General features: G+C 43.6%; 1 protein-coding gene across 3 annotated transcripts in view; it reads right to left on the bottom strand.

Annotated features, from left to right (window-relative positions):
- ptprb (protein tyrosine phosphatase receptor type b) overlaps positions 1–17,003 on the bottom strand; it is a 28,194-nt gene that overhangs the window by 7,367 nt on the left and 3,824 nt on the right. The window contains exons 3-29 of one of the 3 annotated variants that reach the window (XM_026361676.1): positions 15,031–15,168; positions 14,611–14,751; positions 14,273–14,530; positions 13,931–14,197; positions 13,510–13,626; positions 13,241–13,387; positions 12,922–13,039; positions 12,345–12,490; positions 9,824–10,090; positions 9,535–9,593; positions 8,882–9,086; positions 8,712–8,809; positions 8,442–8,607; positions 8,206–8,336; positions 7,946–8,093; positions 7,588–7,857; positions 7,332–7,471; positions 6,994–7,144; positions 6,640–6,740; positions 6,093–6,258; positions 5,714–5,995; positions 4,100–4,378; positions 2,896–3,045; positions 2,318–2,472; positions 1,908–2,041; positions 1,714–1,820; positions 216–321 (exon numbers count right to left, since the gene is read on the bottom strand). In XM_026361676.1, coding sequence (XP_026217461.1) covers positions 216–321; positions 1,714–1,820; positions 1,908–2,041; positions 2,318–2,472; positions 2,896–3,045; positions 4,100–4,378; positions 5,714–5,995; positions 6,093–6,258; positions 6,640–6,740; positions 6,994–7,144; positions 7,332–7,471; positions 7,588–7,857; positions 7,946–8,093; positions 8,206–8,336; positions 8,442–8,607; positions 8,712–8,809; positions 8,882–9,086; positions 9,535–9,593; positions 9,824–10,090; positions 12,345–12,490; positions 12,922–13,039; positions 13,241–13,387; positions 13,510–13,626; positions 13,931–14,197; positions 14,273–14,530; positions 14,611–14,751; positions 15,031–15,168 — 4,447 coding nt within the window. The remainder of the gene's footprint in view (positions 1–215; positions 322–1,713; positions 1,821–1,907; positions 2,042–2,317; positions 2,473–2,895; positions 3,046–4,099; positions 4,379–5,713; positions 5,996–6,092; positions 6,259–6,639; positions 6,741–6,993; positions 7,145–7,331; positions 7,472–7,587; positions 7,858–7,945; positions 8,094–8,205; positions 8,337–8,441; positions 8,608–8,711; positions 8,810–8,881; positions 9,087–9,534; positions 9,594–9,823; positions 10,091–12,344; positions 12,491–12,921; positions 13,040–13,240; positions 13,388–13,509; positions 13,627–13,930; positions 14,198–14,272; positions 14,531–14,610; positions 14,752–15,030; positions 15,169–17,003) is intronic. The other 2 variants (XM_026361677.1, XM_026361678.1) reach the window with 2 other exon arrangements.

The raw sequence follows: 17,003 nt of genomic DNA, 5'->3' as shown, positions 1-17,003 counted from the left end.
GAGGACACGCTCATATCTGATTTGTCAGCTTGTGTTGGTCATGAGCTTTTATGTGATCTTTACCATTGCTGTGGGAATGTTGAGAATCTGTCTGAGCCTCCCTGAAAACCTACTGGGGGCGTCATGCTGTGGATCAGTGCCACAGACGTAATAATTAAGAAATCCAGTGTGGTAATGTGTTGTCACAAGGGGCGATGACGTGTCTGTGCACTCACACTTTCCGTAGCCTTTGTCTGTAGACGAGCAGCGAGACGACGGCCACCATGATACCGAGGAGAAACATCCCAGCACTCAAGCCCTCGACGACGCCACTCAGAGGCTCTGGAGAAGAACAACACGAGAGGGAGTGAAGTAGAGACACAAACATGTCTGCTGCCTTCATTAGGATCCGAACTCACCACCCTGTCTAGAAAGGTTCCTTCTGTGATGGGATTTGAACAAACATTTGCGTGTTATTAAAATGCTGATTAGAAAAGACTGTGGACATGACGTTGTGTTTATGAAATGTGGAAGTTGACAAGTACCAAACTAGGGCGGGAGATCTACAGAATGAGTCGGGGTAGTTTGGAATGTGTTTGTTATTGTTGGCAGTGTTTCTTTCATTTCTTGAGTCGGCTGATTGAGCCTGTTTGTTAGTCTGTTTCATTACGTTGTGGGATCTGTAGGTAGAGAGTGTGGTGATGACAGAGCGTTCTCAGCTGTGATCGACGAGGGGTGGAGGCAGCTGTGGCCAATTAGGGTCCTTTATGACACAGCATGGGTGCTGGAGCGTCAGCGGAAGCGTCAGCCCATGTTCAGCCCTCTTTGTGTGAAGACCTATTTGGGTAAAGACCTGCGAGTCTACCTGCGCGAGTCCACCGAGCAAGGACACCGTAAGACACCACACCAACGTCCAAACAGCTAACCGGTACTCTCTACTGCACCTTCTCAGCCTGTCACTGAAGTAAACAGGTTACAGTCAGATTCCTCTAGACAGCTGAATCTCTAAAGGTGTGTGTCCACAGAAATTCTGGTGACCACAATCAGGAGAGTGCATTAGAGAAACCTGACCTCCAGAGGTAGAGTCCTCCTGGAGCACACCAATTAGACTGCTGATACAACACCCTACCACCAACAGCTGTGAAGTGCAGCTGAATCAAAGGACAGATCATCAAACAGAGCAACACCAACTCTTGTCATTAACACTGTCTGATTCCTAAATCCGACTGAAACCAACTGACTGTTTCCAGTACAATATAAGTTACGTTTCACAGTGTGTGACTGCCTGTCATACATTAACATTCTTAAAACAAATGACACATAGTCAGGTAACTAGTACACTATCAGTCCCAGCAGCAACAACAACAGAGGTCAACCACACTTCTACAACCAGCAAGGACGCCACATCTTCCTTTGGGAAACAATGACTTGTCTACTCGTATCTCTTGAATCACAAACACGTTTTTCACAGCACTCTGCTTTGCTGTGTTGTCTCCTTGACTTAGATTTTGTTTGCTTGCCTTGTTCCTCACTTGTACATTGTTTTGGATAAAGCATCTCATAAATGACTACATGTTATTTGATCTATGACTTTACATAAACATTACATTATATCAAACTACTTTTCTAGACTGGGACATTTGATGTTTTGTAACTGTATAGAAAGAATCAATAATGTTTATTCCTGTCTCAAATATTCTAACCACATCAGGTGTGTGTGTGTGTGTTAATCACCTGCATGTGTCCTGATCGGTGCAGAGAAGTAAGTGTCTGCAAAGAGCGGCTGAAGAAACTCTCTGTTGTTGTCATCTAACAGTTTGGTGAAGGCTCGAACACTCAGCCTAAAAACACACACACACACTTTATTCTGCAGTCCGATCATCAGCTTCATGTTCGTCACCTGCTGCAGGAGGCATCTCGGATGTTACCTGTAGGATGTCTTGGCTTTCAGCGGCCCATCACAGAAACCATAGCTGTCACTCAAGTAGAGGTCATCATCATGGTAATGATCACAGGCCCCGCCCAGCCGGTCTCCTCCTGCCCCCAGGTTCACCTCCACCACCTGATCAGTTATTGGAATTAATCAAGTCGTACAACAACAACAAATATTAAAAACAGTCGGGGGGGGGGGGGGGGGGTTATTAATTTGATTTATTTTTGTCAGTTTCAATTTGTTCTTTAAAGAAAGTTGTTGTGTTTAGTAAAAACATTCAGCCCCACCTGTATGAAACTTAAACACTAAACTAAATGTAGTTGGAATCCTTTAAATTTGTATTTAGGACTATTTCCCCTCTCCTGGCCAGAATACTTCCATAAACAACAGCTGCCCCCGTCCTACCTGTCCTGCAGAGCTCTCAGCGTCTTGCGGACAGCGGCTGGGGAAGTACGCGGTCTGATACGTCCTCACTGAGGAGTTGTGGATGTAGTCGCGGTACGAGGGCAGAGGGTGGCGCTGCTCCGGCTGCACCAGCTCGTTGGCTGCTGGAAGAGAAACTGACATTCAGGTTGGACTTGGTACTTTGACTGTTAATTGTCGTCCTGCTCCACCTGAATGTATTAATCAACAACCTACAACTGATGTTTAGCATTTATGGATTTTCAACAACTGGTTAATATTAGTCATTCATAGACGTGTTTTCATAACGTTTGGTCCTAATCAGTGTCCTTTAACCTTTAAGCCTGTGTATCTAACAATAAACAGTGTAAAGGGCCCGTTTCATAATGTGTTATATAGATGAATTATAAGTTTTACTGTATTAATATGTGAACGTGGTTGATGTAGCAGCAGGTAAAGGTGGAGCTTTGCTGCTTCATCCACAATAAAACATCAGTTATTACTTCATTAGATTCAGTTTTTAACAGCCACTGTCAGATACATGGAGAAGTATAAAGTACTTCACTGAATTATTTTTGTACCGTCAGACTCAGACACGATCACAGCGAAGTATCTCACAGCTCCGTTGGCGTCGCTGAACCAGGAGCAGTTGAAACGGAACAAGATGGAAGACGACTTGACCTTCGACGACTTCTCACCGACTCTGACACTGGGAGGTGGCACTGGTGGACCTGGAATACACACAGAGATTTGACACATTTTAAGTAACGGCTCATCGCACCGTTCTGAGTCTTTGTACTTAAATTCAGGAACAGACCTAAACCATAATGAACTCAGTGTTTCTGCTCCTTAACTTTCATTTATACTAACATATAATGTTAGTACGTTCTTGATATTATTACTACTTTCTACTGTGATTTCTATTTTCAGAACATATTCACTGTAGCTCAAGACGTAAAAATGACACCAGATGAAATGTTTTGCTCAGTAAGTCAACGTTTACATTTAATAACATCATGGTACCTGTATGTACAAACTGGCAAATACAAAAAAAAAAGTCGGTGACTAATAGTAGAAAAAAAAAGTTGCCTCTTTCTTTCTGCAGTCCAGTTGTGTCAGGATGATTTATAACGCAACACAAGTGAAGACAGACGTGAACCGAGTGGAACAAATAAAGAAGAAAAAGGCAGTGAACGAGTCAGAGAGGAAAACTTTTCAGAGTGTTTCAGGTCACAGTGACTTCTGGAAAAAGGGCACACAGGAAAAATATGAAGTGACACTGAGAGAGACGGAGTGTGTGAACATACTAAAAGTTCCTCATTGTCTTTTGCTCCTTTTTGTAGCAGGAGACGACATTTTTTCTTAGCAAAGTTATAATTATGATTTACATGCTAACAGCTCTAATAGTAATAATAATTTCCTGTGTATCTTTCGACTTGTAAAAACAGTAAAAGTACAATTTAACATCTGGGTTTAGTTCAGGGGTCTAATAACTGTGGGATATGTGACTGTGTTTAGTTCATGTTTGTCCATGATGTTTGTGGTAAGAACCTGGTGGAGAGACCTGTGTTGATAAAAATGATTATAATAGTTCACAGTAAAATGTTACAACATAATAAATGTGTAGTTTGAAACTAGGTTGTGGTTTGTTTGTTTGTTTGAGACAGAAATGAATTTATGAATAAATGTTCTGAGTCTCCCAGGTGGCCAGTCCTATTTAAACAGAGGCTTTATTTAAACACCAGACTCCACTACTTCACTTGAGGGTGTGTGTGTTGAACTCACGGTCAATCATGGTAACAGTGCTGTGTGTTGCTGGTGGACTCGTCTGTCCAGCTGATGACACTCTGACCGTCACAGAGTATTTTCTGAATGCCTCTAGGTGGTCCAGCGTTACCGCGGTGACACCCTCCACCAGTCTAAGTGCAGAGGTCAGCTCCCCGTTGTCATAGCGACGACACTCAATCTCGTAGGAATCAAAGTCAGAGAAAGGGGGCAACCAGGAGCAGGAGATGGAGGACGACGAGACTGGGAAACAGTGGATGGATTTCAGAGGAGATGGACCTGAAGGAGGAAAGGAAACAAGGAGTGAAGGAGGGGAGGTTACGAGAGAATAAGAGGACAGAAGGAAAACAAAAATATGACGAGGAAAACATGAAAGGAGAAGAGATAAGTAAGGATATAAGGAGAGAAGGGAAAAGGAGAGAGGAGTGAGTAAAGGAAAGGATAAGAGGGTAGAAGGAATTGATAGAAGATAAGGTGACAAAGGGTAGGAGACGAGGAGGAAACAATGAGCAATGGTGGAGGAAGGAGAGTAGAAAAGGATAGGAGGCGAGAAAAGTAGAGAAGAAAGAGAAATGTAAAAGAAACAAAGGGAGAAGGGAAAAGAAAGGTCAGCTAGTCGGACGCTTCTGCCGCTTTCTCTTTCCCCTAAAGGTTGTTTTCATTCAGCAGACTGAAGATAAAACACTGAAGTACGTCCACTACAGAATGACTTCAAACTACAATAAATCCTCCAAACGTTGTCCTGGATGTTGTTCAGATCTAATCCACAGCTACTGAAACCGCTTTGAGGTTGTTATTAAATCCAGAGTTGGCTTCACTTGTGACTTAGCAGAAGATCAGATCAAATTTTATGGACAATAATGTAAATCTTGGTGCTGTTTGGAGGAAACCATTTATCTACTGAAATCCTATATTGGGATATTTCTTGAGTAATTAGGTCAAAGTATCTCCACTGATATTTTCATAATCCGCTGCTACTGCTGCAAAAGTCCCAACATGTCAGTGTCTATATGCAGCTGACCTCAGCTGAAAGAAACAAGAAACTAGGTCAGTTTATGCATATTTATAAATGTGTGTTGAGGCTCTGGACTTGATTTTTCCTTTGGCGATCAGTTTTGATCCCTGCAGCCAAAAACCTCAGAGACAAGCAGACTGTGATTAAAAATGGATTCAGAACCAGAGAGAACGACAGACAGACGAGGGCTCGTGTTCTCATTCTATATCCAGGGCCTCTGTTTGGTGGCCATCTACTGGTTATAAACAGGCTGCAAAGGAGGTTTTAATGCTACAGTCTGATAGTTTGGACAGCAGCGTTTCCAGACCTGATCAGTTAAACTAGGACAAAACCCACTGAAGACAAACACGGAGAGATGTTGGAGCTGTTTTAATAAACTCGTCTGCACAGTAGAAACCTGATAAACCTGCATCACAGAGGACACAGCAGCTCTCAGGAGAATTTAAAGGTGAGTGAAAACTGTTCATCTTGTTTGGTTTTCAACTCCACATGTTAAAGTATATATAATATCAAATACTACCTGGTTATCTTAGCATGAACTTCTCTTCATTTACTCAAACTAAAAACATTTAACAACGTTTAAAACTTATTCAACCTACTGGTTCTGACACTTCTCTGGATTGGCTGACTCCTGACCATGATCCCGCCCCTGGACACGCCCCCACTGACAGTCATCAAGGTGAAGTTGTACTGTCGCCCTGGAAACATTCCCCCCACGAGACACCTGGTCAGGTGAAGCTGTGTAACTGACAGGTGGTCTGGGGGGGTCCACTGAAGGCTGAAGTTGTCATAGTCTCCAGAGGCGGGGCCAGACCAGGACAGTTCTATGGTCTCATTGGTTGGACCCTGTTTGACAGACAGGTGGGTCGGTGGTTCTGGAGCTGGGAGAGAAATTAGAAATAAAAGAATTTGGTAAAGTCCTAAAAGTTCCAGGAAGAACAACAAACAGCTGAGTTTAACTAGTTCTACTGAACTTACAGGTGCGTCCCAAAGCTGAGATGTGATTGGTCAGTTCCCCACTGTGTGTGATGACTTTAGCACGATACAGCCTACCAGGGACCAGCCCAGGGAACGTGTGACTCATGTGATCCGCCCCCAGCATCTGAGTTGCCAGAGTGGCTCCAGAAACGTCGTACAGCACCACCTTAAATCAAGATTTAACGTTTTAATCCAGCTTCTATCTACAACAACTACAAACGCTGTTTGTAACAGTTCTAGAGGAGAGAGCTGGTTTGACCCAACATGGAGTTGACTGAAAGAAAGCTATCAGCAGCATCCCTCTAGGTGGAGAACAGTAACTTTTGGACAATAGCTCTGAGCTTCTGTGTCCAAAGAATAACGTTTTTTGTGTCTGTACTCTTGTATTCGTTATGTTAACATTTTGGTGAAGATAAAAAAGACTGAGGAGAATTCTGTTGGGGCTGAGGGACTCATCATATTTTCCCTCTGGATAGGAAACTAATGTTTAATGTTTCCGAGATTCTCCAGGAGAACTGGGAAAGCTGTCAGCCATCTGTCTGTTTACCTCATAGCTGCTCCAGCTGCCCTCTCCATGCTGCCAGCTCACTGCCAGTGTGTCCGTCCTTCCTGAACTCTGAACCTGAAGAGATGAAACTGGAGACGGGACTGGAGAACAGAGAGAGAAAATTAAGTGTTATGAGGTGAACAAAGAAAATAACTAAGTGGAAGAAATATGACGCAGAAGAAAAATAAAAGCAAAACAAAGAGATTTAAGCAAACATAAATAATGATGCTGTTGAAAAGAACAGTGAAATACAGAGAAAAGGACGTGAATGTGTCTTTGTAGGATGGGAAGAGGAAGATGAGGTGATGTAGTCGTCAGTACTTCTGTCAGAAATAACTGATACTAATAACTGACCGGTCCTGGCGAGGACAGACGAGTCGCTGCTCATGCCTCGGCTCCAGCTCACCACCTGCAGTCTGTACAGACTTCCTGCTCTCAGGCCGGAGAAAACACAGCTGTCTGCAGCTGGAACGACTTTCTGCAGGTCCACCATCTCTGCAGCAGCCTGAAACCCACATGAAGGCAGTTTGTTACGATTATTAGGAAAAGTCCTGCAACAAATTCTCATTCCTGAAGCTGATTACGATCAGTGTGTGTGGAGTGAATAAAACAGTACATTATATGGTGTTATGAAGTAATCTAGTAATATTAAGTGATATGTTTGTAGGGATGGTGTATCTCTATCATCCTACCTGGTGATGCTCCTTGCCCTCGATGACACTGTACAGAGACAGGTCATAGATGTCAACGTGGCCGTCTGAAGGACGCCAGGAGAAGGACAGAGAGGAGGTGTTGGTCGAAGTGACCGTGAGATTACTGACTGCAGCGGGACCTGGAGGACAGACGGATTCATCTTAGTTCTTGTAATGTACCATGAAAAACTCTGCAGCGTAAAAACATATCTACTCTGGATAAATGTCCCTTGTTTCTTTACGAGCAGTGACTCACGTGTTTGTCCCTCCGCTGTCGCCTCCAGTGATGGGACGCCTCCACTCAGCGTCACCAACCTGACACGATACCGCTTCCCTGAGGTCAAACCCTCCAGCAGCTCACTTCGTCTCTCCACAGGCACCGAGCGGTTGGCCACGAGCGCACCGGCTTCATCCAGTAGCTGCAGAGTGTAGCCATCGTAAACACCCCCCGGCCTCTCCCAGCTGACGGTCAGGCTGTGTGTGGTGTGGTCATTGTCTGCCTGCAGGGCCGTGACTCTGGCCGGTGCTGGAGATGATCAGTAATCGGTTATGATCGAAACAAACGGTTTGATTCACATTTCAGAATAACTGAATCGAGTTCATTCAGGCCTCACCTGTGCGGCCGGTAGCTGTGTTGCTATTGATCAGTTTCCCGCTCATTGACTGGACAGTGATGACATAAACATGGCCTGGGATCAGGCCCAGGAACTCCAGGGAGGTGACGTGCTTGGGGACAGGACGAGTTTCAATGATGGAACCGTCCTGGGGACAAGAAGTAGTTCCATGATTTTAAATGTGGGGGGGTCCCTTTGTCTTGCTACGTCAAACACTCTTTATCTTCCAGAGAGATGCTGGTATGTGCAGTCGGACTCACCGTGGTTGACAAGGAGATGGCGTACAGGTCCAGGTCTCCATCTCCATGTGTCCAGGTAGCCAAAAGTCCACTGGTTGAGTCCATCAAGCCAGGTTGAGGAGCCAGGTGGAGGTTCCCCACTGCACTGGGAACTGGAGATAAGAAACAAGGACTGAGTGGATGGATCAACCACAGCTGGACTCCTGACACCCTGACCACACATATGTGGAGTTGAGAGATTTCAAAGTCAGTTCTACCTGTCCGTCCCTCGATGAACTGAGGCCTCTGGTTCGGTCCGCTGAATGTCGACACCACGATCTTATAAAGACGCCCGGGGGTCAGAGAGGTCAGCTGGTGATGTCGCATCTCACTGCCCAATGTGACCGGAGGGAAAATCCGTGTGTCGTTGAAGAGGAGAGTGACCTGAGGACAGGACCAAACACCTTTTCACCACACAGTCGAAAACCTTCTGGTGAACGCAGTAGTAAGAAAGGTAAAACTGCATGTTGCTTTAATATTAGGCTCACCTCATAGCGGTCCACATCTCCAGGGGCGGGGGTCCAGGTGACTGTCAGATCACCTGTTCCGGCGGTGCCTAGCGACAAATTGCCCACAGCTCCTGGAACTGCAGAAAAACTCGTCAATCAAAGTACAAGACATCAAACACATTATGTCATTTCTCTGAACTTTGACTCACAGGTGCGTCCGTCGGTGGAGACGCTGCTGACGTAGTCCCCGCTCCATGTTTCCACGGTGACGGTGTAAAGTCTCCCCGGCGTCAGGGACAAGAAGACACACTCGTTGTGACCAGCAGAGACACTCTTGTTCTGCAGCACGCTGTGATTGTAGCTGATCAGAACCACATACCGGTCCAGATCTCCCGCTGCATGTCGCCAGTAAACCTGAACACACAACTCAAGAAATGATACTACTGAAATAGAAAGGGTGAGGTTTCTAGTAACAACACCCGGAATGAGTTTTTCAAGGAGATTATTTACTGAAATAACATTTACAGCGTTGAACTGTGAGGTGGTTCGAGTTTATCTATTGGTTGTTCTGGCTCATTCATCAATAAGATCAACTGGACTGTAGATACGGATGTTTAGTTTCCCACACAGGTCAAAACCTAACTGCAGATGTCTAAAGATTGTCCGGGACAATCACATTATTATGACTCATACACATACACTGTTCATGTACTGTTCTTTGGTTGTGTAAAGCTGCTTTGTGACAATGTCAATTGTAAAAAGCGCTCTACAAATAAAATTGAATTGAATTGAATTAAAGATCACTAAATCACTCAACACTCAAATCTTATAACAAACTTAAAGAGCTAGTTCTCAAACAGACCTTGAGGAAGTCGTCTCGTGCAGAGTGAGTCGCTGTCGGGTTCTGCACAGTGGCAGGTTCTACAAGACAAGAACACGGAGAACAAAACACAAAGTTTTACCATCTAAGTTTATTTTGTTAAACAGTGAATCGGGAGAAACAGTACTTTACGTTGTTAAATGCAGTATTTAAGCAGTATTTCTATGTTGTGTTATTTAATGTGTTATATTTAATCACCACCGACTAATATTAAATACAAATGGAGCAAAATAGAAATTCAAAAATTCTAGAAAATATAATCTGTCCTTACGTGTTCGTGCTTGAGTCATGGTGGCGTTCTCCAAGCTACCGCTTCTCGTCACTATGACAACTGAGTATAGCCGCCCGGCGACCAGCGAGCTGAAGGAGCACTCAGGCGGTGAGGAGTGCGACACAGAGAGCGTGTGGACGGTTCGACTTCCATCCTGAAGACGAACCAGGTAACTGTTCACCACACCCACTGCCGGTCGCCATGACACCTGCAGGGCATCCGACCTGCCACCATTAGCAACGGTTACCTCAGAGACGGATGCTGGGGCTGAAATAAAGATGAAAGTGATTTTAGTACGTCTGTTTTTTTTTTTAACTCAGTATCAAAATTCCTTTAATAGAAATGAATCCAACACAAGTAAAACAAATAAACTACCATCAAGTTACAGCAAAACTTTGCTAATTATTTTTTAACCCGTTAAACTCAGGTGAACCCACTCGATGAAACCACTACTCCCATCAGTAACCACAGGGAGAACTCCATCTCCAAGTACATTCACAGGTGAAGTTGGTGCAGCTGGTGTAAACAGCTCCAAACTATATTCAGAAACCTTCTGAGGTTAACTGATTTGTTTTCATGTGCTGATTTGTTGGCAGGTGGACAGACACACAGACCTGAAAATAACTGGGACACTAACTGTAGAAACACAATAGGTGCTCTGAGCAGGAAGGTGTGAGTGTGAGGCTACACGTCGTTTCATGATGTGTGGACAAAGTTTACATCAAAACTGTGAAAGAATTTTCATCATCAGTCTGCTTTTGTCCGATTGTTGGTCCTGGAAACGCTTTCTGGAGACAAAACCTACCTAACCATGCCTACTCTTGTAAGTCGCTTTGGATAAAAGCCTCTTCCAAATGACTAAATGTAAAACTGAACAATATAACAGCAGTTTAAGAAAAACTGAGATTTGACATTTTGTTCTCGTTCACATGCAGCTCACATTTTAGCCAAGTCTGTGCACATGTGGCAGTTTAGGAGCTGAATAAATGAACAATCAGAAATCAACACAAGATCCGATTGGACAAATTGAGCCTTAAGGCTGAATGTGAACGTAGCTGCAGCAGTCATGGTTAAGTCCATGGCTGCCCTCACAAAGATAAAAAATCAGCTGTGTGTGTGTGTTTGTGTGCAGGAAGCCTTTGAGCAGGGCGTCTTTGTGTGGAACATTCCTAAACTTGTTTCTGGTATTTCAGCCATTGTTCTAAAAACTCTCTGATCTTATCACATAAACTTCTACTGGGACACACGTTAACCTGACGCTGTTCTTATTTAACTCATAAGTTCTGTAGAAGATGATGAAACATTTATAAATATTTGTTCTTGTTCACAGTTTCAGTCTTGTAACATTAACACAAAAAAATTATTACTTGAAACACTTGAAATCATGTCTACGTTTAAAAATATCAAAATCTTGTTCTCCTCTCAGATCATCAGAAGCTCGACGCCAAAGTTTCTAGAAACTCTCTAATTTAATCTCTCATGTGTCTTAATGCAGCTCAAAGCAAATTGTTGCATAAAAAGCTCCCCTTTCTGTCCCATTTAATTTCTACAGAAAATGGGCAAACGTGTCAAATATGTCTAGGTTTCCAATGCCACTACACCTGCACTCATAGAGCCTGGGTTATAATGACATCTAATGGCAGGAATACCGTGGAAAACATCTGTCAAGATTCCTGTTTTCTGTCTGAGAACTGTTGGTTGTTTGGTCCAGAGGGTCGCTGAGTTTTTCCTGTCAACAACAGTTGAATGAGTTTGATGGGAAACACAAATCCTGCAGAGGGATATTGTCTCTACACAATATGATCCAGACTGACATGCAATCAAACACTGTTGCATAACAGAGATCGTGTGTGTGAGAACTCTGGGTTCTTCAACAATAACGACAGCTTTAGAAAACAAATTTCAACTTTTCAGATTTTTGTGCTTTTTTCTTCATAAATCTATTTTTTTTTTTTTTTTAAAGAAGTAGAAACTCAGATTTTGTTTATTAGCATCAGCGACACAATGACGTCTGTAGTGTGAGAAATTGAGGAGCTGTGAACATTTGGGTATTTAGTGAAACAAAGGTGGTTTGTTTCAAGACATTTGGGTCATCAACAGATAGAAATGTTCCTGAAACCGACAGAACACGGCAGCACAAGTGTGAACATTTAAAAGAACTATATGAAATGTTCTCAGTGTTAAGTTTCCTTTGCACATTGAGATAATTGAGAAAACTAAGTAAGAATGAAGACTTTACCTGTTTCTTGAGAACTACAGTGTGTAATTTGGAGCTATTCACATTTAATTCTCTATTATTTATAGGATTTATCAGCAGTGTATAAATGTGCATGTACAGTATATGAATTAAATGCTTTACACTAGACCTGTGTAATAATAATTCAACTCATACATAAAAGTTTCCAAAAATAAATTAATATTAAACTGAAATAAAAATAGAACTTGGGTAAATACAAATTAAAATACTCTTTAATTGCAGAACAATACAATTTCAAGTCAGCCTCAAGTTGAAACGACTCACCGGTGCGTCCCTCCAGACCGGTGGTTTCAGAATGAAGCCCTCCGCTGACAGTGGCGACCTGCAGCCTGTAGAGGGCGCCGGGTGTTAAACCGGACATCAGCAAAGAAGAAGAACCGACGGGAACGCTGAAGTTCTGAACCACAGTACTGTGAAGTAAAGTTGATAAAGTAAAGTAGAGTTGATCCAGGATCAATGAGTAATACTGGATCTGGTTTTGTTAGTTCTTCAAAGAGAAGCTCGACTTAATCACTTGGTTTAACTGAGATCACATGGTTACTGACAAAGAAAACAGAATCTTCAGCTGTGATGATTTTGATATTTAAACACTTCCTAAAGCAGCAAAAATACACAAAGATGGAGCCAAATCACTTTGGACTGAGTGATAGTTTTTTCTTGTGGCGATAGTTTTTAGTTTTGACCTGTTGTTGCATCGTGCAACACTCCGTTCGCTCTCCTGAGCACTTCCTGGTCCAACTCTGTTCATATCTGAGAGATGATCTTTTTTTGTTGTTTGTGGACACGTTGGTTAAAGGTCAACACAACTTTGGAAAAATAACACGTGAACAAACACACACACCTGTCTCTCAGCAGGGTCAGTGTGTACGAGTCCACGTCTCCTGGAGGTTTTTCCCATGATGCCTGGAGGCTGCTGACTCCGGAGCTCCTCAGACTGATGGTACGTAACGCCATGGGAACTAGAACACACACTTTCTAGTTACTTCATACACCTACATCATCGGGGGTTTGGATGATAAAGAGGCTCTAAAGCCTGTTGGCATTAGAACATTTACTGAACATCTTCCTGAGTCAAGTCTCTGGATCTTCACCGATTTTGTTCACTCGTTTCCTGTTTTCGGACATTTAGACGTCACTGTGGTGGATTTACAGATACGCACCTGTCCTTCCTGTCAAAGACACAGAGTTGTTCAGTTTCCCACTCCTGGTCGTCACAGTGATGGTATACAACCTCCCAGGTGTGAGCACGTTGAACGTGCACTCTCTCATGTTGGGCTCCACCTCCCTGGTATCTATTGTAACGTTACCTATGAGATACAGAACACAGCAAGTGTGTAAAAAAACCTGAGGTGGTAAAAACACAACCTGCATCTGGGATTTTTACTGATTGTCAAAGTAGACAGAAGTTTCAGTAAGTCTGGATGGTTACCGTGGCGAATGGACAGGAAGTAGTTGTCACGTGACCCAGAGGGGGCGTGGCTCCACATGGCGCTGAGTGAGGTCTCGTCTGCATGTCGGATGTGGAGATCCATCACGGTAGCAGGAGCTGCAGACGAGCACTGAAGTGTTACGGTTACAGTCGCTGTAACGACTTCTTCTAAGTTTTCCTCTAAATATTATCTTTGCTGCAGCGACAGACAGAATTTTCTGATATATGCAGTACTGCAGTATTACTGTGATATTTCTATTTGACGAGTGATAATGCAGTTTTTTGTAATGATTACAGCTCTTTTCTCTAGTTATTTTGTCTTTTATCTCTAGTGTTTCATATTTCCCTCTTTTATTTTTACTCACTTACTTTACTTGTGTCTAATATCTGAACAGTTTTCTGTTTTCTGTTGTTGTCTGACCTGTTGCTCCCTCACAGCTGCTCTCAGCCATCAGTTCTTCACTCTCCACTCTCAGCACAGCTCTGTATAACCTCCCAGGTGTTAGTGACGTCACAGGGAAGGAGAAGTTTACTGCCTCCCGGTCCAGGGTGGTGCTGACTATCTGCTTGGAGCCGTCAAACAAGAAAAGCCGGTAGTTCTCCCAGCGACCAGCCGGGGGCGACCAAGACAGGAGGAGGCTGCCGTTGGAGGATGGAGACAGAGAGAGGAGGGACACCGGTGCTGGAGCTGAAGACAGGATCAAGAGATGATGAAGAGAAGAGAAGAAATGAAGACGATATGACTTTAAAGAAAACTACTCACCTGTCCTGACGGTGATTTTTGATTGGTTCTTCAGCTCGCCACTCTTGGACATCACTGTGACCTGATAGGCCGAGCCAGGAGTCAGCTGATCCACCGTGACCTCCGTCACATTTGGTGGAAGCGTCGTCTCCCAGAGGCTCATGCCATTGGTTGACAGGGTGATGGTAACCGCATCCAGGTCGCCTTCGGGTCGTTGCCATGACAACCACACGCTTGTCCTGTTGTAGTCGACGGTCAGATTGGAAACGGCAGAGGGTACTAAAGAAAAACAGAGAGAGACTCAGGTATAAAACTTCTTTCCATCTTTCCTCCCTCCCTTTGTTGCTCTATATCTCTACCTGTCTGAGCCTCAATCGTCCTGCTGTTCTGCAGATCGCCGGCCTCTGTTACCACGGTAACGTTGTACAGGCGCCCTGGCGTCAGGTTGAGGAGGGTGTGTTGTGTTGTTGTGCTCTCTAATGTCTCGTTCTTCAGCAAACCTGCAGACAAAGGAAGGAGCAGGGTAAACAAAACGTCTATTGGACAGAATTTCAGTTTAAAGGTACAAGAACAGCGAAACCCAGAGAAGGGCGCTTCAGTTGGAGACTTGTACTCAATGTAACGTCCACTTCATCCTGATTGACTCCAGAAATAAGTCTGATTCATAAACGACTCATGAACTTGATAAAGCAAAAGAGAAAGGTCTCTGCAGCCTTTGATAATCACAAACTCTGATAAAACCTGCTGTGTCATGTTTTTTTTGTTGGAGGCAGACGTACCTGACTGAGCCGGACTCTGAGGTCGTTCCCACAGCTGCAGCCTGAAGCGCTGCGTCCTGCCGGGGCCGGCCTGCCAAGACAGACCCAGGCTGCTGCAGGTCCTGGAGGTCACAGCCAGGCCGCTCACTGCTGACGGACCTGATACACACACACAACACACAGGTTGATTCAGTTCACTTCATGTTACGAACACAGGAGAGAGTTTTCATCACGGTGGATCCAGATCCAGATTGAAATTAGGAAATCAGTGTGATGCTGCACTGTCCCCTGGATGTCACCACCGTATTATGTGGACATATTACCCTATAAAAAAAAAAAATAAAATGCACTGTTTGCATTTGAAAACTGGTTTTAGTAGAACATGGTCCCTTCCTGCTGTCCGACTGAACTACATGTTCATAACAGATAAATCACAGTAAAGGGAAAGCCCCACTGTTCTGGATACAGCATGTCAATTTAAGAATTCCAGAACTGGGAGGAACCCCAGTGGCATCCTGAGAAGCTGAAGGAGCAGCGACTCTACAATGAGCTCAACACAACTGAAAACATCAATTTACCGACACAACTGCAGCATTTAGAAACAAATACTGACGATATACAGAAAATGTAAACACGAACACAGCACCGAGCGACTACGTTTGCTGCTGCTTTCCTTTATTGTGCAGGTGATAAATGAGCCTGGAGGTGGTGGAACAGGATCATACAGTGATCTGTTGAATGAAGCTTTCTTTGATTTATTCTGATGTCTCCTTTCCCTATGTGCATTACGATATCAAAAATCCAGTTATACATAATAATACTAAATAATAAAAGTCCAGCCCAAGACCCTGGTTCCTCAGAGTTGCTGACAAAGGCGTTTTAAGGTGAGCAAAAATTCATGTATTAAAGCCAAACAAATGAGTATCTTCTGATATTTTAAATGTATCATGTAACGTGAAAGACGACCAACACTTTGAGAAAGTGTTTTCACTTCCAGCAGCAGCAGGTAGTTCTTTCTAATAAATCTACTGTCCAGAGATCAGCTGGGGAACAGTTAGGAGTTAAAACAGGGGATATTAGGGGATACATAAGAGGAGTCATAGAAGACTCATGATCGCTCTACAGGATGACAATACGTATTTGTCATCTTTCGTTTTTCTATGCTGAACAAGAAGAGGTAAAAAGTAAATTAATTATTAAAGCTTGAAGGAAACTAGTGAACAGCTAAAACAGGCTAAACTAAATATGGAGAGGTTTCGTGGCCACTAAAGATCAGAGGAATCCAACAGTGAGGGTGCCGTGAAAGATAAGGAAGCACAAACGACAGAGTAGAAGTGTTTTGCATTGCTGAGAAGGTTACCATCAGGACTCGACTGGGTGCAGTAACACCCTGTTTCCTCCGACTACACACACCTACACAAACACTCACACTTATGCACACACTCACACCCTTTCCCAGTGCTTCCCACAGAACAAAGAAACAATGGAGGCAGGAAATAACTGAGCCCTGAGAGCTCTGCCCACGATGGAAATACACACTGAGGGTCCAACTTCTGTTCTGGACGCTGGCCAGCATGGACACACACTCACACACTCCCTCTTACATGTACTTTTACTGCTCTATCACTCTCTCTCAGCAGGGCAGTGGTTCCTGTAGCTAATCACAGAGCTCCAGAGAGGGGAAGCTACATGACATTAACTCTGAGACACACACACACACACACACACACACACACACACACACACAAAACATAGAGGTCACATTGTGCTCTTTCACTTCAAACAACAAGAGGTCAGAGGAGATGGAAACAATACAACAAAGTAGAATGCAACTGAATATTTGACTAAATGTGAATATTGGTGCATACTCCTTGGTCTTTCATTTGAAATGTCTGCAACACTTAACATTAGGAACAAATCTACTAGGTTTATACAAATTCTTAATATCAGCCTGTTTTACACTGAGCCTTTAATGAGGGATTAATACACAAATT

The sequence above is a fragment of the Anabas testudineus genome, chromosome 23 (assembly GCF_900324465.2).
Source record: "Anabas testudineus chromosome 23, fAnaTes1.2, whole genome shotgun sequence".
Lineage (NCBI taxonomy): Eukaryota > Metazoa > Chordata > Actinopteri > Anabantiformes > Anabantidae > Anabas > Anabas testudineus.
Note: the sequence above shows the minus strand (reverse complement) of the source record. Positions and strands in the feature narration are given on the sequence as shown.